The following is a 23,374-nucleotide window of genomic DNA, read 5'->3' on the forward strand; positions in this document are numbered from 1 at the left end:
TCCAATCGGTACAAAGCTCCTCCCATTCCTTAGCCTTGTCCTCCATGGCCCATCCGGCTGCCATCATGTTCACGCTTGGCTCAAAAGGAAACGGTACGACTGGTTTAGGGTTGTTGGTTGAGGTAATATGGTCGGTGGGGTTGAATATGGTGGAGCTGAGAGGTATCTGGTTTACTTGAGGGTTGGAGTCGTGTTTGGGCAAGGAGTTGGTAATGACATTGGGTTAGTAGGCGGAGTTGGCAGGGTCAAATCTTGTATCACGTGTCAGAGGCGATAGCAAGAGTCAGTGTAATGGTCGAGCATCTGATGGTATGCACAGAAAGCGTTGGGGTTATGGCTGGGGGGTGGATTTTGAGGAAGTGGAGTCGGGGTTAGAGGCCTGAGATGACTGGTCTTGACTAACTTCTCCAATACCGAGGAAAGTGGTGCCTCAAAATTGGCGAAGTTACGGGATTGGTTGCGGTTTTGGGGTCTTTGAGGGGTTTGAACTTGGTTGACATCGGCGTTGTTATTGGTAGAAGTTGAGTTGGCGTAATTGTTACCGCCAAACAAAGCAGTGTTGTTTCCAGTGTACACTCGGGGTTTTGATTTTGAGGCTGAGGTAGAATAGGAGGTGTCACTTCTGGGTAGAACACCCATTTGGAGAGCTTCTTCGATGGCTAGGTCGGAATCATAGAAGGTTTCGAAGTTCGCCCCTTGAACCAATACAAGGTTCTTAGCAAAGTCCGGCTGCAGGTTGTGGGAAATGATACGGATTTGGTCCTTTTCGCTCAGGCGATCGGTCATGAGAGCTGCCTTGGCCCTCCACCTCTGGATAAAGTCCGCAAAAGACTCCTTTGCATTCATCTTAATTGATTCCAATTCCCGGGTGGTCATCTTGAGCTGGGCATTGTAGCTATACTGAGCGTTGAAGGCAGTGCCAATATCTTCCCACGCTCTTCTTTTGGCAATGTCAAGTGATAAGAACCATTGGAAAGCGAGACCGGCTAGAGTTTGTAGGAATAACTAAGCCATCGCGTCTTCATCGACACCGTGTAGTTTCATTGCACCATGATAAGCCAGCAAATGAGTTTTCGGATCTCCGATCCCGTCGAACTTTGCGAAGTCGGGCATCTTAAATCTTTCGGGCAACCTTGCATTCGGGAATGGGCAAAGGCGGTCCATGTCTAGCCCTCCGCTCCTTTCCGTTCGGACTTAGAGACTGCTTCTTCCAGTTTTGCCATTTTGGCGATCAACTCAGCCATTTCTGGGTTTGGAGCTGGGTTTTCAACCAGAGGGACTTCTTCGACTGCGATTTCCCGCTCTCGCCTTTCACAGCCTTCCCCTCCTACTGCAAGAGGAAGTCGCTCTTCGATTAGGGTGCGAAGATTGGCCATAGAGGCGTCGGCCTGGTCGGCCCTTTGCTGCATGATGGCCAAATTGTCCTGCAGATCTGCCAAAACAGTAGCGAGATTCGGGGGTGGAACATCTACCATGGCTAGAGTTTCTATCTTAACAAGTTTTGGCGATGCAGACGAAGATGGAGTAGACAAAGGGGACTCGTGTGGAGTTGTCGGTGGCGAATCCTCCCTTGACAAAGTGTAGACCAGAGCTTCGGTTGTGACCGACCGAGAGACGAACCCCAAATCAAACCTTCAAACGGACCCGGTGGACGATCCCAATTAGGTTCGGCTCTTGATTTCGGACCCTTGCTCTGGTATCAGCATGGCTAGACAGCAAAGTATAAAAGCTCAATGATAGCCTGCAGCAATTTATCTCAAAAGAAATGACGGAATGGAAAATGCACATGTCAACGTCGTCGGTGTCCTCCTAGACTCTATAACTAAATAGAGTCCATCTCATGACATTCTGACGTTGCCGAGAATCCTCGGATAATCTTTCCGACAATGTGTCCTTATTTGAATCGACTCGTGCTAAGAGATATCAAAATAGACTAAGCCTTCGACTATTCCGCTTTTGAAGTTTCAACTTTTGGAATTGGAACAACTTGGCACAGATGACGTGATACTTTTTAACCGACGTGGCATAAGCAGCACTGTGCCGGAGCCCAAGTGGTGTAAGTGATTAGCACTTTTAACCTGGATGGTATAAGTATCACGGCATTGTCTCCGTTGTCCCTGGTTTTCTGTTTGAAACTTCGATTGGGCTCTTTAGACAAGGACCTAGAAGATATCGATTTCCCAAAGCCTCGCTGATCCAAGGACTTAGAAGAACTGGTAACATGCAACATCGGGATGCATAACTCATCATTGGGCCAAGGCAACGTCGAACAAGCACAAGATAGACTCAACAAGAGACATCCTAAAAGCTGCCCTAGCATGCTCCTACGTAAGATAGTATGAATGTATGTACAGGCATGCGATAGGGAAAGCAGTAACACGTAGACAATTCATGGGGTTAGATGCAAATAATCCTACCCTGCGGGTTCCTGTCCTATGTTGAAAGGTTCTAGTGCTTTTATACGCGTGTAGAGGCCGATTTTGGTTTAGGGGGTTCCTCTGACTAGAGCCGTGATATACCTCCCATTGCAACGCGTAGAGCAAAGCAATGGTCGAATGACAGTACGACTCATCATCGTCCAAGGTTGTTGGGCGTTCGAGGACCTCGGGCTCCAATAAATTGTGCCGGTTACCCAAAACACCTCATCGGGGCTGACCAACATCAATGCGAACAGAAAAATGCCAAAGGATGATTGAAGGAGAGAGAAACACAATGTTCAAAAAAAAAAGCCTTTTAAAGTTTGGCTCACTTTTATTGATTAACACTTGGAGAAAAACTACACAAGTGAACAATAGTAAAAGCCCCAGTTCGGATTGGTCGGATACTGAGATCCTGTTACGTTACCATTCCGTTCTTCAACAGCGCGAAGCGTACTATTTTGACAGACTTTTGAAAAATTGTTCATTTATGTATTAATTGCCAAATGTTAATCAATACAATGAGTCCCCAGCGGAGTCGCCACTGTGGACACATGCCCCAAAATTTTCAATTTTCATCTTAAAAAGTGGGTGCGCCCTCTTTCGAGAAATGCGGCAAAACCCTTACAATTCAGAGTCGCCACTTGGGTTTTGCGGTGAAACACCCAAGGAACCGAACTTGAAACGCTTGCTACGTTGTCTGATTTTGAAAAGGCGTAGACCGGTCCATCATCACCTTCGATATCTGAGGTTCAGGAGCTAGGTTACGAGATGGAAAGGGTTTTATGGCACCCCTTTCGCCCAATCCGAGGATCGGTCTCTACTCAGGCATTTTGTAAAATATTTGCGTTTTTCTCTCATTAATCATTTTCAACCAATTAGGGCGGGGGAACAGTTAAAGGGGGATTTAAAACTGTGACAAGTTGCAGTTATGTGGCAAAATGTAATGAATGATGCTTGTTGAAACAGATAATAATAGATTGAGAACAAGCACCTGTGAGTATTTCAAACAAACTGGAGCACGCTGTCCCAGAATGAGACACGCAAAGGGAGGCTACAAGCACTGGCCAAACCACTGCATGTAGGGCCTACTTGCGTACGCCACTCGTATACTGGCGTGCGCCAATAAATCTAAACTCACAGCTCCTTTTTCCCAACCCTCTGGGCTCTAGAAGGACCAGTGCACACCCAAGACAAACCACACAGTTAATATGGCAGAATAAATGCAGTTACAGGCAGCAGAGATGGTTTTACAGCAATAAAATGAACAGAATGCCTGCCCCATAAATAGTGTGGGGAACATAAACAGAGGCCGAGATTCAACTGCCATGCAAGGGCCAGCCACTGGATCCATTGGAACTATCGTACCCCAGTCCATAGACCCCGTACGCCAGTTGCAATATTTGGTCAGTGCTTGGCTTCACATGATTTGGGCTCTAGAACACGACCAGAAGGATCCCAGAGGCCCACCAAAGTAAATGAAAGCAAACATTGATATGTACAACTACGCAGCTTTAGAGTACAGAAGGCAGTAAACTGGTTATTAGCATGCAAAAAGGTGATGAAACGAAAAGATAAACAGTAAATGGGTGATCGATGGTCCCCACGCCAGTTGTGCTCATGCTGCCTTAACTGGCGTACGGCTTATGGTTACTGGCGCGCCACTTATCATCAGACCCGATCATTGAACCTTTGCCAGCTTCGGGGCCAAGATTGGTATTGATTACCAGCCTTGACCCTGCTAGCACCCCTCGGGGGTTAGAACAGGACACAGAAACAAAGGTGGTATACCTTTAAAAAACGAGCTTGATGATGGGTTTGAGCTTTGCACTTGGGGGTTTGGTGGATGCATGAAGGATGAGGGGTGTTATGGGCGTATAGAGAAGTGTTTGCTTCTTCTTTCAACTGATGGGGGAAGTGAGAAAGCAAAACAAAGGGGAGAAAGAGAGCTTGAATGCCCTTTATGAGTCTCAACCTTGTGAACCCCTTGCATTTATATGCAAGGGGGGTATTTATAGCCAAAGAATGACTGAGAGAGGGCCAGTAACCTGCTGGTTAAGGGCTGGTTGGGTTAAGAGTTGAGCCTCCCATGCATTAAATGCATAAGACTTAGGTTGAAAGGTGGTGTAAGAGAGAGGGGGGGAGCCGGCTGCACAAGGGTAATCATCAGATGACTGTAGACTACGTCAGGGTGGCCACAAAAGTCTCGAGCACGTGGTTGAATAGTGATGTTTGACAAACTTTTGACTGGCGTGCGCCTATAATATACCGGCGTGCGCCGGTGGCAACTAAGTCAACGGTCGATGACTGACATGTGGCAGTTGATCGGCGCACGCCAGCATAATACTGGCGTAAGCAAGTATGGTTTTACTGAGGCCATTTGGTTCTGGCTTGAAGGGTGTGGGCGGGGCTCAACAAAGGTTTGAACGAGGTTTAGGACGCTCAAAGCTCAAACACACCATTAGCCTTGGGGTGTTCTTGACCGTAATCATCATTGGGGAATCAAAACCCATAAGTAAGCTGGTCTGGACAGTCCAAAATAGGGTGTTTACACCTTTCTTCTGCCAGGAGACATGAAAAAAGAAGTGGCATGCTCTCCTGATAACCTTCTCAGCTCATTCATGTCCCATAGTGCCAAGGTAAACTTCCTCGTTTTTACTTAAATCATATCCCCTTGTGTTTGTGTTGACTATTTGGGTTTCCAGACAATGCAGAAGATGGTGGCAATGGCCCAGAAGCTCAGCCAGTCCAAACCCCAACGTGCCAAGCTTGCAAGTGACAACACCAAACTCCAGCACACCATTATTAGGCTTGAAAGGGAAAGGAACCAAGCTCGGGGGACGGCAGACGAGATGAAAAGCAAGCTTAAGGAGGCTAAGGACAACTTGAACCAATCCCTTACGGAACTAGAGGCAAGCATAAACGAAGCCAAAGCTGCATTCGAGCTGGGTATAATGAAGGGATTAAAGTAGCTATTGAAAGCTACAAGAATCAAATGCCTGGGATCCAAGATCAGATATGGGTTGCCTCATGGACAGCGTGTCTTACAAAAGTTGGGGTACCTGAATCCTCTCCTCTCTGGACCAACATCGACCTACCAACCTCTGCTGTTGTGCCTAAGGAAGACATTGCTGAGGAAGAGGACAGTCTTGACAGGGAGCTAGATGCTCGTGCTTCTGAACAGTTTGTTGCTGACGCCGAACAAAGTGATAATGTGACCAACCCTGGCCAAAAGGAAGCCAGTGGTGGCCCTAATGACGACAGCACGGTTGTGGAAGACACTCCTGCGCAGGCCTCTGTATAAGATCTTATCGTAGGAGAGTAAGTATGATTTTTGCCTTTTGACAAACAATTTCAATTTCCTGAAAGCAAGCTGCTGGCCCTGCGTGGCCATAAATCTAGCCCTGCGTGGCACAAATATAATTCGTCTAACACAGGTATTTGGTCCTTTGCGATATTTGTTTTTGTAGCCTTGTATGGCCTAGATATTGGTTTGCTCGGCCCTTCGTGGCCTTTTTATTTGCAATCGTTCAAGTTTAAGTTATATCATCGAAGTATTTCGTATTTTGTTTGTCTAGTATGTTTGTATCTAAGTATCTCGTACTTTACGTATGCCACTGCATTTCTTTTTCATGCATACATCTCAAGTTTATTCATGCTTGGGTCAATCCCTAAGTTTACTCGTACTTAGCGGTTTGTGCATGTATTCGTATGCACTTCCAAGTTTGTTCATGTGCTCAAATATTCGTACCTGAAAGCTTTGCATGTATTCGCATGCAACCCAAAATTTTCATATTTGGACAAATGCCTATGTTTGCTCATACTCAGATATTTGCTGCTCTAATGCCTAAGTTTCACATACTTAGACAACCAATGCATGTTTACGTATGCAACCCAAGTGTTTTTGTACTTGGTAAATTTTGTAACCTATAAATTCGTACGGACCCGCACTCGCTACTCCCCAATACGAAGGGAGGTCGAAGAGGGAGTGTCTGACTTCATATTTAAGTACCCAAAAATAAAGATTTTGGAAAAACAGAATGTCCTATCAAAGGAATTTTCCTCATAATTTATAATCTGAATTTTATTCATAATTCAAGAACTTAAGGGGGCGTTACTCATACCCCTTGCAACTTAATAAAGACAAAGCACAAGAGAATTTTACTCGTAATTCTCACACAATCACGATGTGTTATCCTAAAACAGAATAAAAATTGAACTAAAGTCTTTTAAACAAAGAATTTCCTCAAATTATGGACATTCCAAGGCCTTGGTATCGGGTTCCCGTCCAGGTCTGCCAATCTGTAAGCCCTAATGCCCACAATTTCAGTAAATCGATATGGTCCTTCCCAATTGGCCCCCAACTTGCCCTCGTTGGCTATCTTGATGTTGCCGAGCACCTTTCGAAGCACAAGGTCTCCAACACCAAACTCTCGTGGGTGGACATTCTTATTGTAGCTTTTCATCAGCTGCTCTTGATACGAGGCTAAGTGTACCAGAGCCCTCTCTCTCCGTTCCTCGGCGAGATCCAATTCCATCTCTAGGGTTCTGTCATTGCCTCCACTTTCAACCAAAGTGGTCCTGTTGGTCGGCAAGCCCACCTCCAATGGAATCACAGCTTCTGTTCCATATGCTAATGAATAGGGTGTCTCTCCCGTAGACCTCCTAGGCGTTGTTCGGTGCGCCCACAAAACCAGTGGCAATTCATCAGGCCATTTCCCCTTTGATTTGTCCAACCTCTTCTTGATCCCGTCAAGTATGGTTTTGTTGGATGCTTCCACCTATCCGTTACTCTGAGGGTAGGCTGGGGTCGAGTAATAATTCCTTATCCCATACTGGACACAAAAAGCCTTGAACTTTTTCTGGAACTGGGACCCGTTATCCGTAATCAGCGAATAAGGGACCCCAAATCGTGTAATGATACTCTTCCATATGAACCTTTCTACCATAGGTTTAGTGATCTTAGCCAATGGTTCTGCCTCAATCCATTTTGTAAAGTAATCTGTCGCCACCAACAGGAATTTTCTATTTCCAGTTGCCTTGTGAAGCGGACCCATGATGTCCATTCCCCATTGTGCGAATGGCCAAGGACTTGTCAATGGTACCAGGTCTTCGGCTGGTGTTCGGATCATTGGTGAGAATTTCTGACATTTCTTAAAAAATTTCACGTATACCTTTGCATCTTCTTGCATGTGCAGCCACCAGTAACCTTGGGTGATTGCTCGGTGGGCAATGGACCTGCCTCCAGCGTGGCTTCCACATGTTCCCTCGTGGATCTCATGAAGAAACTTCTGCACCATCTAAGGGTGTACACAAAGTAAATACGGCCCTGTGAAGGATTTCCTATATAACTTCCCTTCAGATGATGGCCAAAATCATGCAGACATTGTTTTTATCTTGTGAGCCTCCTTTCTGTCAGTGGGGAGTGTCCCATCTCATAAGAACTCCACAACTGGATCCATCCAACTTGGTCCTTGGTTCACGTCCAAGCCAATTCCACACTTCTTCCAATGCTTGGCTCAACAAGATAATCCACTGCCACTTTTCTCTTGAACTCGGTTGGCACAGCTGCGGCCAACCAAGCCAATGAATCAGCGTGGGGCATTCTGCCCAGGACTTATTTGTTCAATGTACACTTTCTCAAAAGTGTCAAGCAGATCCTTGGTGGCTTCCACGTAGGCCGCCATTTTCTCATTCCAGGCCTCATAATCTCCAAACAACTAGTTCACTACAAGCTGTGAGTCATAGTACACTCGTATTCTTTTTACTTTCAAGGTTTTTGCACTTCTCAAGCTAGCCAAGAGTGCCTCGTACTCTGCCACATTGTTCGATGCGTTGAAACCCAGTCGGACGGATAATTCTAACATTACTCCATTAGGAGGAAATAGCATAACCCCAACCCCTGATCCGGAATTACATGCGGAACCATCAAAGAATAGTTTCCATTCTATGGGATTTTGTTCGGCATATGCCTTACCCTTCTTGGTGCATGGTCCGACTGGATGCTCCTTTCTCGTAGGAGGCAGTGGAGCCACTGCAGGAGAAAATTCTGCTACAAAATCTGCCAGTATATGCCCCTTTATTGCAGTGCGCGGCTGATAATCAATGTCGTACTGACTTAATTCTACCGACCAAGTTGAAATACGCCCCGAGAAGTCTCCCTTTCGTAGCAAAGATTTCAATGGAAACTCTGTGTAAACCACAATTTTATGACTTTGGAAGTAGTGGGGCAGTTTTCTTACTGCTATCCTCAGTGCCAGGACTAATTTTTCAAGGGGCAGATATCTCGTTTTTGCATCTAGTAATGTTTTGCTCACATAATATACGGGGATTTGCTCGGACCCCTTATTCCTTAATAATACTACACTTACAGCATGCTCAAAAACTGCTAAATACAAAATCAAAGACTCACCCGAATCAGAAGTAGACAGGAGTGGGGCTTCTGCCAAGTACTTCTTTAGGTCTTGGAATGTCCGTTCGCATTCTGCCCCCATTAGTATCCTTCGCTCTTTTTCAGTAATTGAAAGAAGGGCCTGCACTTGTCACTAGATCGACTGATAAATCTGTTAAGGGCCGCGGCCATTCCAGTCAGTCTTTGAACCTCTTTCGTGGTCTTTGGACTTTGGAGCTTTTGCAAAGCTGCTATTTGATCAGGATTTGCCTCTATCCCTCTAATGGTCACAAGATGACCCAAGAATTTCCCTGAGCTTACTCCAAACGCACACTTTGAGGCATTTAGCTTCAGCTTGTATTCCCTCAGTATCTCAAAGGCTTCCTTCAAATCAGCTATGTGGTATCGCTTTTCCTTGCTCTTGACCACCATGTCGTCTATGTACACCTCCATAGTCTTGCCGAGCAACTTCTTTAGCATAATCGTTGCCAACGTCTGATATGTTGCTCCGGCATTCCTTAAACCAAAAGGCATGACACTATAACAGTACAGCCCCCTTGGTGTGATAAAGGAAGTCTTCTCTTGATTGGGCCCGTACATGGCGATCTGGTGATATCCCCGATAAGCGTCAAGGAAGCTCATCCGCCCATACCCAGCTGTTGCATCCACCAATTGATCTATCCTGGGGAGGGGGAAACTGTCCTTTGGGCACGCCTTATTTAAATTCGTAAAGTCTACACAGACTCGCCACTTTCCATTTTTCTTTTTTACCACCACAGTGTCAGATAACCATTTAGGGTAGTAGACTTCTCGTATAGCTTTTGCTTCCAGCAAATGGTCAACCTCCTCGATGACAGCATCTACGTGTTGTACGGCTGGTGACAAATTACGTTCGCATCCACCCTAGGCATTTCTTCGGGTACCCAAGCAAACATATCAACATGCTCCTTGAGGAACCCTATCAACTCTTCTTCCTCTTTTTTGTTCAGATTTTCCCCAATTAGGAAATATCTTTCTGGATCAATCTTATTGATCTGAATTTTCTTTAACCCCCCCCATAAATTTCTCGGCTGGGCTCCTTTCGACTTCCTCGATGGTCGGCTATTCTGGAACCTCGACGGCTTGGACCATCTTGGCTTTTGGTGCTTTTTTGATTATGGAAATCAAGCACTACTGGGCGACCCTTTGGTTTCCCCTAATCCTCTCAATGCCATTAGATCCAGGAAACCTTACCAGCTGATGGTAAGTGGAGGAAATTGCCCTCATCTTATGCAACCACGTTCTTCCTATAATCGCGTTATAGGAAGATGGTACATCCACCACTAGGAAATCGGTTCGTAGTACCACTGTCCCTGCCCGAACAGGCAGCGTTACTTTGCCCAGTGGCCAGATTACTCCTGCACCGAACCCAACCAAGGGAGTCATTGACTACTCTAAGTTTGACTGCGTCAGTCCTAACTTCTTGAAAGCATCGTAGTACAGCACCCCTGAGCAGCTTCCTGAATCCACCAGGATTCTTTCCATGTCATATTCCCCAATTCGTAGGGTTATGACCAAAGCATCATTATGGGGCACCCGGACTCCTTTCAGGTCCTCATCTGTGAAAACTATGCCTTCATTGCAGAGCTCTTTGTCACGTCCTCTTTTCTTCCCCAACTGCATTACATGTTGGTCGTGCCTTAATCGCCTTTGGAGTAATCTCACCTCATTCTTCGTATAAGGTTCGGTTAATCCATGTATCATATGGATTATACCCCTTGGATTTTGTTCGTAATCCAACTCCATTACTTTCTCCTTATTTTTAGGATCTTCCTGTATAAACTCTTTAAGGTAACCCCGGGAAACCAAATCGTCAAGGTGCTTCTTGAACATCTCACAGTCTTCGGTCATGTGACCCCAATCCTTATGGTAACTGCAGTGCTGATTCGTAGCCCGTTTTGCTTCCTTGTTTCCTCCTAGGGTCGGGGGCCATTTAAAGTAAGGCTGATTCTTTATTCGATAAAGAATCCTGTAAATGGGTTCCTTCCAAACCGTATTTATCGAAAAGAAAGATTTAGGATCAGGAGCTTGTTTATCCTTGTACGGCTCTTTCTTAGCTTGCCCATAGTCTTTTCTTTCTCGATAAGTTTTGGGCTCTAGCTTATCTGTTTTCTTCGTAGGCCCCTTGACCTGCTCGGCAACCATCTTGCCTTCTTCCCGGAGTATGTCATTCTCATTCCTGGTGTGCTGCTCTATTCGTTCCATTAACTTTGCCAGCGTTCCTACTGGACTCATGTTCAAGGATTTACGTAGCTCTCCCCGAACAGGTAATCCGGTTTTGAACGTAGCTATCGCGTACTCCTCAATGCAACCTTCAATCTCGTTGAAAGTTTCCCAGTACTTCTTTGCATGGTTCCTAATTGGTTCATCTTCTCCTTGCTTCATAAAGGAGAGGCTCTCAAAAGTTTTTGGAGCTCTTCTGCTCGTTAAGAACCGAGCAGTGAATTCTTCGGCCAACTGCACCCATGTTCGGATGGAGCGTGGGCCCAACTTATGGAACCAGGTCAAAGCCACTTTTCCCACACTTGATGGGAACATCTTGCACATGATTGCATCATCTCTTTCATGCATAAACATCGCCTGCTGGTAATGTTGTATGTGTGCCACGGGATCAGCATCTGTCTCGTAGAGGATGAACGTTCCATGCTTTACCCTGCTCAGCAATCTAGCCTCCTGTAACTTTTTTGCAAAAGGGGAGGATGCAATATTCTTGAGTGCTTTCCGTGCTGCTTCTCGTGCAGTCACGGTTCCATCTTCTAATCCCTTCTCTTTGTTGGGTCCAGTCCCTTCCCAATCGGAATCAGGTCTCTCGTACTTGTCCCTATGATGTTTTCTAGTCCCCTCATCCTCAAGAGTAGAACTTCGGCCCTCGCTCCTCCTATTCCTCTCTTTTCGTGGAGAAGCTTTGTGTCGCCTTGGGATGAGACTTCTACTTCTGCTCCTTCTTCCTCGTAAAAGAGCCGTTCTGTATTTCACCATAGTATACCTATCTCCCCTGGAATTTCTTGGTGAGAGTCTGGAGTCCTCGGGGTGTTCTCGGATCCTCTCTAACTCCCGGATCTCGTGCTCTCATTTTTTGATCAAACGAGCATACTCCTCGATTTCTTGCCTCTTTTTATCGAGGACATCCTCGCTGTAGTGCACACTTTTTGAGTGTGCAACCGATTCATCCCTTTGGTGGGATTTACTCCTCCTCGTGGATCTTGAGGCTGTCCTTTCCTCTCTGCTCTTAGAGTTGTCATGGACAGTAAGGGGGCGGCCCTTACTTGTGGTCCTCCTGTGTCCGCCTTCGAGCTTTTTCGGAGCTCCGGGTGGAGATCCATCTCTGCCTCCATCCAACAGATTCTTTGGATCATGTGGTGTTGCTGGATCTATTTCCACCATGTGGTCGTGTTTCAAAGGGAATTCTTTCGATTCCCACAGACGGCGCCAATTTTAAGGGGATGAAAACTATTAATGCTCAGAACAAATATGCAACGGCTACTCGTGCCTAAACCCTAGTTCATCTTCGGAACCCTAATCTGCAAAACAGACAAGGGGTGAGCGCACCTTTGCCACTCGTGGCAAAGGCCCTCCGATGCCTAAGTTAGTATCACGTACTCAAGAAAACCCTAATTATCAGTAGGCGAATAATATGAATGCAGCGTACTGCGTACCTTTTGCCTCTAGGTTTACCTCGTATTTATAGATGCATAGGTGATTGCTTCCCAAGCATCCTTGTTGCCCTAGGATTCCAATCTCGTATGGGAAACCCAGGATATCTTGGATTCTCGTTCCTTTATCAGTTTATTACCTTAATCCTTTTAGGACTCTTTTCCATAAAAGGCCGAACATTTCATTCCCGTTGGGTATCTTTCTTAGACCCTACATTCTCAGAATCTCACTCCTTAACGGAATATGTCTATTCTGGAACCTTCCAAAGTGTTCCTTGCACCTGAGGCTGCTTTCCTCAGAATTCTCCTCATGTTTGGCCCTCTCGTTGCCGAACAGACTATTTGGACCAGTAACTCCACGTGTTACTGCTCCTCTCTATTTCTTGGTCCAATAACTTCTTATGTTCATTGGACCTTGACCCTGTACAGTCTTCCTGGACCAATGGCTTCTGATGTCATTGGCCCATGTCCGCCCACTGTCTTGCACAGCGACTACCCCAATCGTACTTATCTCATGGTCCCTCTCATCACGTGTTCGGGCCCTACCTGTACCTGTTCGGAAATACCTCCCTACAGAAGCTCCATGGAATGTACAAGCTAATATCCCAATTGTTAAAATGGAGCAGCCTTTATATGGAGATGGTCTTAGAGAAAACCAATGAGATTTAGGTATCCATAGGAATCCTTATGAAGAGGTTCCCATAGAACCCCCTATGGCAAACCAAGGACAAATTTCTTTTGGAGAAAATCCAATGTTAAGAGATTAGATGATTGGTCTCATTCAAGAGATTTGTGGACCTCGAACTCGGGGGTATAACCAGAGCCATGTCTTTAAGTACGGACATGTACTAGTATACCTATAACATATAAATAATAGAAAATTAGAATTATATTGGACAGTTTTCGGGGGAGATATATATAAACTCATTTCAAACTCAATTTTGAAAGTTTTTCTATTTCATCCCTTTGGGGATGAACCAAGGCGAAATTTTCTCTAACTTTTCCTATCCCAACTCTCTTTTGTTACAGGAATATAGAAAGTAATAAAATTTCATGTATAAAATTAGTGCAAGATAGATCGTAAATTAAACAAAAGGGTAAGAAATATTTTTTTGGTGTGTGTGTGTGTTTTTTTTTTTTTTTTGTAAACTAAACAAAAGGGTAAGAAAAAAATTTGTTTGATCCTAATTTAAGAAAAAAATTTCCCTTATAAATCAGTTTTGTTGGCAAGGATGGTCAATAGTTTCACAATTCATTTTAGTTGTATTCAAAACTCGTTGCGCAATGCTTTCAGGCACGGGCAAACTCTAGTGTATCTATATAGTAAAATAGCTCAGTATTTGAATCCTATGTACATAAATCGAACGGCTCAAACGTATCTCTCATAAATCCTACGGTTGAGAAGAGTCCTAGGGCTAGAAAATCCTATTTTCAATCCTCTCTAAGCTTTCCAATTCCAACTCTCTTTTGTTACGGAAAGATAGAAAATAATAAAATTTCATTGCAAAAAAAAATAGTCGGATTTTGAAATAAGAAAGGGAAGTAATTTTTGAAACCTTAGGACACTCTCTCCCTGAAGAAAGGTGAAATCTTCTCTAGCTTTTCCTATCCCAACTCTTTTTTGTTATGGAAAGATAGAAAATAATAAAATTTCATGTATAAAATTAGTGCAAGACAGATTGTAAATTAAACAAAAGGGTAAGAAATATTTTTTTGGTGTGTGTTTTTTTTGTAAACTAAACAACAGGGTAAGAAAAAAAATCTGTTTGATCCTAATTTAAGAAAAAAAATTTCCCGTATAAATCAATTTCGTTGGTGAGGGTGGTTAATAGTTTCGCAATTCATTTTAGTTGTGTTCAAAACACGTTGCGCCGTGCCTTCAGGGACAAGCAAACTATAGTGTGTGTGTGTGTGTGTATATATGTATGTGTGTGTATATATATATATATATATATATATATATATATATATATATATATATATATATATATACAGAGTCCTCTTCTTATGAGGGATCCCCTATTTAGCTTAAGTGCGGACCTCATAGATCCCAATCGAATTTCGATGATCCGAGCCGCTCAATGTGATCAGAACGTGATTTTAAGGGTTATAGCGAGAAATCATCAAAAAAAATAGTTGGGAAGGGCTTCATCCAAATAGTTTTTTATTGAACGGTTCAAACAAAAACTGCTCAAATCAAGCCCTTTCCGGTCAATTTTTTTGCTGATTTCTCGCGGGTACCCTCAAAATCACGTTCTGATCACATTGAGCGGTTGGGATCATCGAAATTCAATCGGTAAATGAGAGAAATGAGGAGGTTCGCACTTAAGGAGCCTATTTAAGGTCCTCACAGGAAGCTCACTGTATATATACATACATATATATATGCATCTATATATATTACGGGGCGGTTCCGAGAACCGGTTAAAAAACCTCTAAAAAAACCTCCCATCTCAGCCCATTAAATCATCCCACTCCACTCTAAAACTTATAACACGCTACAAACCCTCCACTCCACCCACGTTTGCGACCCATCCACCCTAATCTCGTCCCACCCATAGCCCTCCACCTCCCTCCACTCCGATCGACGATGAACCACGGCGTTGACAACCCACAGACAACCCACGGCAGCCAATGAACGACTCACCACCACGTGCTGACGATCTCTCTCTGGTCGAGGTAACGCTCTCCCTCCCCCCCTCTGTCTGTCTCTATCTCCCTCTATCTCTCTCCGCGTCGAAGAACCAATTATAGGCCTCGACAATCTCAATGTATACAATCTCAACTTTCATTACTTTAATTGTCATTTTCCAAAAACAAATTTAAATTAGTTATATGGTTTTCAATAACAAGTGGCACATCAAACATTTTCGATGCAATTCCAAGGAGGAGGAGATCCAATTTGCATCGATGACCTTGAACATCACCTTCATTTGCCACAATCACTGAGCTTAACTAAATAGCCCAACACAAATTGAAGGTACAAAGTTAAACAAATGTAGTAAATTATTTCCCCATTTCTCAAAAATTAGGGTTTGTGATCCACTACGAAATTGGAGATTTTTAATTGTCCATTGCGAAATTAGGGTTTGTGATCCACTACATACAATTGTATACATACAAGGTAAAATTTCACCTTAAACCCCCATAATGGCTGCTCCCTTTTTGTTATTTGAAAACCCAAAACCGATATGTTTTGACTACTGCTAACAAACTATATGATTATACATGGAGGAATTTTTTTGGCTTCAATGAGAAATTTGTCCGTTTTCTTTCCCAAATCTGTCATCTGAATTGTTTCCGTCAACTATCTGTCAACTATACAGGTCCATACAAATGCACAAGTTATGTAGGCTTGGGTTAGTAATGCAATGGCCACTAGGTTCCAGCGATAAGTTAATCTTGCTTACCACCATACATCCTTTCTTGTATTTGGTTGCACATTCATTCGTAAGGTTGCCAATCACTCTATCTTTGCATTTTCTAACTGTACTGCTGAGCAGCTTGAGTAACATAGGATGAACTTATGTTGTATACATGAATATGGATATGGTCAAGTAGCCATTGATGATGTTGGACAAGAGACTGAACTACTTCCATGTTGTGCTCAGCCATTCCCTTCCTATGTTACTTAAATTTAAAATGGTGATCCATGCTTTCATAGTTCATTCTCAATATTTTTGTTTCAGCCACATACAACTGGATTTTCTTTGTTGGAAAAAGTCTAGTAGAATATGACACTCTAAGATGAATGAGTTATGTTACAATTTTTAACAAGAGATGATAAAATTTTGCACTTATTGCTTCCAAATTGAAAAAATCTACCCATTCTTTTATGTGTATTCGTGTTTCAATCATTCATTAGTCAGGTGGAGTATTAGCTATTGGAATTGCACATACCAAGGTGCTAAATAAGTACTAATTATGCAAGCGCCAAAGAGTGCGTGTGTATGAGGTCGAGAGGCACAGGTTAGGCCTGCTTCCAAGAGATCCAGCTCTATCTCCAATTTTCTCCTTGAGAGATCTGAATGCTTTGTTGATATTTTTAGGCTCCATGATGATATTGCTTAGAAAGCCATTTTATTTTGTCTCCCAATGTTGTTGTTGCCTTCAATGCATCTTTTGATTTAATCTATCTTTGAAACCTGGATGTTCTTTGAAGGCTAACCGATTGACTATTATTAGGACATAGATTCCCAGAAGACATTATATCCTTCCAGGTTAACTTCAACGAATTTAGCTCCAAGCTTGTCATCCATGCGGGTGGATGGCACATCTTCTGGGCCATCCATGTCAACTAGTGGAGGTCTAGCAAAGCTGGAACTGGCCGATGGCAATAGCCTTTATGCGAAATTGGTGGTAATTTTATCTTCTTCTTCCCTTGTAAAGATAAATTGTTGGTGGAAATTAACGATTTCATTTTACATATAGATGAGGTTTTCTTGGTTTTTTCCTGGACTTGTGAAGTTACACTGTTTACTTACTTCTTAAAACTAAGCATGGAATCATTTCTCTTGAATCTTATTTGATGGTCATTATTACAGGTTGGAGCTGATGGTTCTAAGTCACATGTCAGGGAATTAGCTGGATTCAAAACAACTGGATGGAAGTATTCACATAATGCCATCATTTGTATTGTGGAACATCAAGAGGATAACTATTGTGCGTGGCAACGATTTCTACCTTCGGGTCCAATTGCTCTTTTGCCAAAAGGTGATAAGTTCAGCAATATTGTTTGGACTATGAACCTGAAAGTGTCAATGGACCGCAAGTCTCATGCCTTTGGAAAAAGATGTGTTAGATGGAGGGAAAAGGGAAGGATGCATCATCAGAGAGATGAATTTTGTTTAGAGAGATGAATTTTGTAACTTGTACTATGATTATGTAATTAAATTAGATGGTGTACTGTAATTCACTTGTCCAATACGCCTATGAATTCTATTCTATTCACTTTTCAATATTCAGTTGTCGTGAATGTGGCTTGTAAATGGTGATTTTTTATGAGAAATGCTTCGCGTGGGTTTGTGCATAACTTGATGTGGTGTTATTGTTGTACTGAATGAGACGCAAGACGTTGAGCCAGGACCAAAAATAGTGGAGATTTTGCCAAATTTTTTTCAAAACCTACCTTTGGGAACGGACACTACACGGACACGGGCACTCCAAAAACTCAATTTCAGCACTCCAAAAACTCAATTTTCCAACACCTAATCATGAAGCAAGTGTTCAAGTAAATAGATGTTCAGATCCAAAAGCAATATCTGAGACGACGATGGCTCGATAAATTTCTCGTTATCTTTTTCAGCACAAATTTCAATTGGAGACACCTTAGAAACTTCTTGGATCTTCTCGAATAAAGCATTCATACCTTCAATAAAAATTGTGTATGCCTCATTTGATGGGGCGACCAAACAAGCCAATTTTGTAGCTTATTAACACATATGGCTAAGTCTGAATGCCTCATATTCTTCTTTGCTGTTGTCATGCACCAATCCTTGGGAATCAATTATCCTAAATTTATTGGCCTTTTGCCTCCTTCGTGGAAGAATAAAATGTTCTAGTATTTCATCAATGTCTAGTCGGACAAACACTTTCAAAATGTGAGCACACAATATCCCAACAAACTCAAATTGTTGGCATTCACACTTACCCTCATAGGTTTGTGAATCCAATGTCACCTCGAACTTTTCAAGTTCATCATCTCTTGACTTCACTATGAAAGATTGAAAACCATTGTCATTTCTCACATTTTCAACTTTGTAGTGAAAGACTTTACTCCATTCGTCCTTGAACTTGTTGAAGTCGTTTCTAGTATACACTTTTCCCGCATGCTTCAATAAAAATTCATGGTCATTAACAATCCGAAACTTATGTTTGGACTCAAAATCTTCATCATTTTCCCTTTTCACAATCCTACTCAAGGCTTTCTCATATTTCACTACAAATTCTTTGAGATTTGACGTGAGTTACAAAACCATCAAAAAATGAGTTGATGCCCTCACTACGTCCAGTAGTATTCATACCGGCGAAGAATGTACCACGATTATAAACGGGTACGCATGATTCTCGAATATCAAACAACCCTTGAAGCCATTGGTTGCTTTCTAACCCATTTTCCTTCATCAACAATATCCATCTCTTTTCAAAATCCTCTTTTTTGTATGTCCTCCTAATACATTCTTTCATATCCTTCTTGAATTTCGATCTCTTGTAGTACACTTGTGACAATTTTTCAACAAATTTCTTCTTAATATGCCAAAGACACAGACGATGATGGGTGTTGGGAAAGACCTTGGCAATAGCTCCTTTCATTCCCAAGTCTTGGTCAGTGATGATAGAAGTTTGAGATCGTCCTCCCATAGCGTCAAGCCATGCCTTAAACAACCATGCAAACGTCGTCTTTGTCTCGTCTTGTAAAAGTGCACATCCAAACTGTTTCGACTGCATGTGATGGTTTACTCCCATAAATGGTGTGAAAGGCATATCATACTTATTTGTTCGATATGTTGTGTCAAATGTGACCACATCTCCAAAATAACGGTATGCCATGCGAGATCGAGAATCCACCCAAAAAAAATTAACTGCCCTCCCACTTTCATCACATTGAATCACATAAAAAAATTGTGGATTCTTTGCTTGTTTGTCCTTAAAGTAGTCAAGAACTAATTGTGCATCACCACAATCTAGGTCTCTATGCCTCACATTCCTCAAGTGATTGTAGCAGTCCCTATTATCAAAGCCAATGTACTCACCACCAAAAATTGAAGGAACTTTCAAAATATCTATATTTTCTCTATGAAATGTCTCAGTCAAATCCTTAACTGCTTTCGGCATGTTTCGATTTGACTTCATTTTCATCCTCTTACTTGGAGTCACTAATGGGTGGTTGTGACTTTCATCGAAACCTGTTACTTTCCATTTGCAATTCCATTTGTCATGCATAATCCGCAAATAAGCTTTGCATCCACATTTAACGGTTGAACAATTTATAACTCTTTTCTTTGGTATCACCTTCTCCTCTTCGTCTACCGCATCCACATTTAATGGTTGAACACCCTCATGCTGATTTTTTGCAGCATATTTTCCTTCTTTTGTGCAAACAAATCGCACCATAGTGACTTCATTCGACCTATTTCATCCTTTTTCTGAACCCCGAGTACGAATCCAAAACCCATTTTCTCGACCATAACATTCATAGTAATTCCGTACTTCTTCAATTGTCTCAAAATACCCAATTGTCGTGTTTTAAATCCTTCCACATTGTTATCTGGAGTCTCGGTATCCCTGACTTCGACATCATCTAAAACCTCTAACTCCATTGTTCACCCTTCAATTCCCTGCAAAGAGGAAAGTAGTATCCATTACAAAGATACACATACATATCATACCCGTATGCGCAGACATAGAATAGAGCATCGTTGTTAGTGAAGAAGTAATGCATGGATTTGGCGACTTAAATAAATAAAAGCCAAATATGAGTACTGTATTGCCAAATAAAAAAATACTACTACTGTACTAGTATTTACTACGTATGTTGTAGTGGAAGCAACAAGTGATAATCCTGCTAAAAAAAACAAAAAAACAAAGTGACAATCCATGGCACTGCTTTCTGCTCTGTTTGTTGATTTGAAAACAACTTTCATCCCAATCAAATTAAAATTCAAAATCTAACCCTGGCCGTCGACAACTTAAGTGAAGCAGCAATATGCATGTAGGGGTATTTTCAAAGAGTAATTACTGTTTTTCAATCCCGAGGAGGCGTGCATGATTGAACAAGTTGTCTATTTTCTAAAGAGTTTTTTTTTCTTTTTATCCCTTAAACTATGCAACTTTTCTCTACTTTGTCCTTGAACTATCAATTTGGCGATTTCATCCCCTCAACTTTTACTCCGTTACCTATGTGATCCAATACATAACAGAAGTCAGAATTTGGACGAAAAAGAATCTCACGTGCAATCCCAACCCAAGAGCCAGGGGCAAAATAGACAATCCATGTCTCACAAGCACCAACTACACAAATCTGTATCCCTCCAAATGTGAAAAAAAAAATAGAGCAACCCAATCTTTCTCTCTCTCTCATGGCTTCTTCTTCCTCTGACCCATTATATGGGTAACCTGCCACGAAAAAAACAGAGTAAAACAACCCAGATCTCCCTCTCTCTCTCTCTCTCTCTCTCTGGGGAAAAGATATTCAAAAAAAAAAAACCTTTAAGGAAAGATTGGAGGAAAATTTTCTGTGTTAAAAAAAAAAAACTTAATTCCTGCCATTTTAAAAAAACTCAATCTGAAGGGCCCGTATATTTATAAAAAAAAAAAACTTTTTATTTTTTCGTGGAACCAAACATAGATTTCAAACGACCATAAGTGAAATATTTGCCAAGGGTATGATTTTGAAGCCATATGACAAACAGGGCACCTCCAATCGTGAACACATACACAGACTACAGCTACGAACCATGGATTGTGGAAACAATTCTGTTGCAGAAATCAAAAGACTGATTTGGGAACAAAATCTTTCTCACCAACAAAAAGGTTGTAGCCCATGAAAGAACTCCAATCACATCCCAATTTATGATGTAATCACAGAAAGTGCACAAAAAGTTCACTGAAATAAGCCTAAATTGCACTAAAACAGATTTTTGCTCCAAATCAACTCATCCATCCCGAACTAATGCACTCCTATGCTTGCCTTCCCAGTGAATCAACCAAAGATTTTGTGCCAAAACCCATGCCTTCCCTTTGATTTTTACTCTAGATCAAACCCTAACTCGTGATCCAACCCTAACTCATGATCCAACCAGATAAGAGAGGGAGAGAATTGAGAAGTAGTGGAGAGAGAGAGGGGTGAACAAATGATGTAGCAGGTGGGGAAATATGTCGGTCTACCTGAATTGTCTATTTTGCCCTTGGCTCCTGGGTTGGGATCGCAAGTAAGAGGCACATGAGGTTCTTTTCTGTCCAAATTCTAACTTCTCTTATGTATTGGATCACATAGGTAACGGAGTAAAAGTTGAAGGGATGAAATCGCCAAATCGATAGTTCAGGGACAAAGTAGAGAAAAGTTGTATAGTTTAGGGGATAAAAAGAAAAAAAACTCTTTTCTAAACGAGTCTGAACTAGATTAGGAACAAATTACACAAGAATGGGTTCAATTTAGGCAGTAAGCATTTTTACTCAATAATTTTCCCTTGAGCTAGTCCTATTTGGTGCCAAATAAATGGACATGATGAGAGAGAGAGAAAGACCTTGTTCTAACTGTGCAAGAGAGAGCCTGGCGGTGGTGGTGGTCGTCGGAGGTGGTGGGTCGTTCGTCGGCGGTGGCGGTGGGGTCGTCGGTCCGAGTGGAGGGCGCTGGAGGAGTGGAGGGCTATGGGTGGGATGAGATTAGGGTGGATGGGTCGTAAACGTGGGTGGAGAGGTGGGTTTGTAGCGTGTTTTAAGTTTTAGAGTGGAGTGGGATGATTTAATCTCAGCCCTTGAAATGGAGGACTGAGATGGGAGGTTTTTTAACCGGTTCCCGGAACCACCCTGATGTGTGTGTGTGTGTATATATATATATAGTCCAGTTCCTATCCACACCCCTCGCTTCCCGATCAAAATTTGATGATCCGAACCGATTAATGTGTTTAAAACGTGATTTTAAGGGTGAACGCGAGAAATCAGCTCAAAAAAATATTGAGAAGGGCTTGATCCGTACAGTTTTTCATAAAATAGTTTATGTCAGCATTTATGAAAAATTGCTCAGATCAAGCCTTTTTTGGTCCTTTTTTTTTTGCCGATTTCTTGAGAGTACCCTTAAATCACGTTTTAAACACATTGAACAGTTCAGATCCTCAAAATTCGATCGAAAAATGAGAGGTGCAGACGGTGGGGACCGTAAGATGGTATGGACTTGAACCGGACTATATTTTATGAAAAACTGCACGGATCAAACCCTTCTTGATATATTTTTTGAGTTGATTTCTCGTGCATATCATTAAAATCACGTTTTAAACACATTGAACGGTTCAAATCATCAAAATTTGTTCGGGAAGTGCATTTTTATGAAAAATTGCTCAGACCAAGCCTTTTTCGGTCATATTTTTTGCCTATTTGTCGCAAGTACCCTTAAAAATCAGTTTTAAACACATTGAACGGTTTGGATCATCGAAATTCAATCGGGAACAATGAGGTCTGGACCATAAAAAAATCAGGGATCCTAGACTTGAAAATTTTGTTATGTATATACTATCATTGGGGTGTAGTTGGATTTGCCAGAATCCACTTTTTAAATCAAATTTTGAAAAGATTACTACTCTATTTAATCTATTGATTAAGGGGCTGTTTGCTAAAACTGAAAACTGAAAGCTGAAAAATTAAGTACTAGAAACTGAATGCTGAAATTTTTAAGCTGAAAAGCTGTTTGATAAATATATTAAGTACTGAATTAAAAAAATGATGAATTAATTTTGTTCCAATTCTCTCTTAATTTACTAACAATCACAATATACTTCTGGTAATGGTGGAGGAGTGGTGGAGGTGGTGGTGAAGTCGTGGTAGTGGTGGAGGAGTGGTGGTAGGAGCGGTGGTGATGGTGTAGTGATGGAAGTGGTGGTGGAGTGGTGGAGCTGGTGGTGGTGGTGGAGTGGTATAGGTGGTGAGAGCGGTGGTGGTGATGATGGTGGTGGTGGAACTGTTGGTGGTGGTGGTGGTGGTGGAGTGGTATAGGTGGTGAGAGCGGTGGTGGTGATGATGGTGGTGGTGGAACTGTTGGTGGTGGTGGTGGTGGAGTGGTGAAGTTGGTGGTGGTGGTAGTGGAGGAGCTAGTGGTGGTGGTGGTGGAGTGGTGAAGTTGGTGGTGGTGATGTGGTGTTGGTGGTAGTGGAGGAAGTGGT

At 42.4% G+C, this 23,374-nt stretch overlaps 2 protein-coding genes across 3 annotated transcripts; one reads left to right on the plus strand and one right to left on the minus strand.

Moving 5' to 3' along the window:
- Nucleotides 1–15,468: 15,468 nt before the first annotated feature.
- LOC131310963 (uncharacterized) lies at nucleotides 15,469–17,504 on the plus strand. Of its 2 annotated transcripts, XM_058338244.1 has the most exons (4): nucleotides 15,469–15,796; nucleotides 15,827–15,955; nucleotides 16,686–16,859; nucleotides 17,045–17,500. In XM_058338244.1, the coding sequence occupies exons 3-4, from the start codon at nucleotides 16,758–16,760 to the stop codon at nucleotides 17,357–17,359; spliced, it is 417 nt and encodes a 138-aa protein (XP_058194227.1). In that variant the 5' UTR covers nucleotides 15,469–15,796; nucleotides 15,827–15,955; nucleotides 16,686–16,757; the 3' UTR covers nucleotides 17,360–17,500. The 2 variants fall into 2 exon arrangements, with proteins under 2 accessions (XP_058194227.1, XP_058194226.1); XM_058338243.1 differs by lacking the exons at nucleotides 15,469–15,796; nucleotides 15,827–15,955 and adding an exon at nucleotides 15,977–16,145 and having other exon boundaries at nucleotides 17,045–17,504.
- A 203-nt stretch (nucleotides 17,505–17,707) lies between these two features.
- LOC131309469 (protein FAR1-RELATED SEQUENCE 5-like) lies at nucleotides 17,708–21,917 on the minus strand. The gene is made up of 4 exons (XM_058336098.1): nucleotides 21,757–21,917; nucleotides 18,524–19,837; nucleotides 17,960–18,438; nucleotides 17,708–17,845 (listed from the first exon to the last, which is right to left on the minus strand). The coding sequence occupies exons 2-4, from the start codon at nucleotides 19,611–19,613 to the stop codon at nucleotides 17,708–17,710; spliced, it is 1,707 nt and encodes a 568-aa protein (XP_058192081.1). The 5' UTR covers nucleotides 19,614–19,837; nucleotides 21,757–21,917.
- Between the last annotated feature and the right edge of the window lie 1,457 nt (nucleotides 21,918–23,374).

Source organism: Rhododendron vialii, chromosome 12a (genome assembly GCF_030253575.1).
Source record: "Rhododendron vialii isolate Sample 1 chromosome 12a, ASM3025357v1".
In the NCBI taxonomy this organism is placed as follows: Eukaryota; Viridiplantae; Streptophyta; class Magnoliopsida; order Ericales; family Ericaceae; genus Rhododendron; species Rhododendron vialii.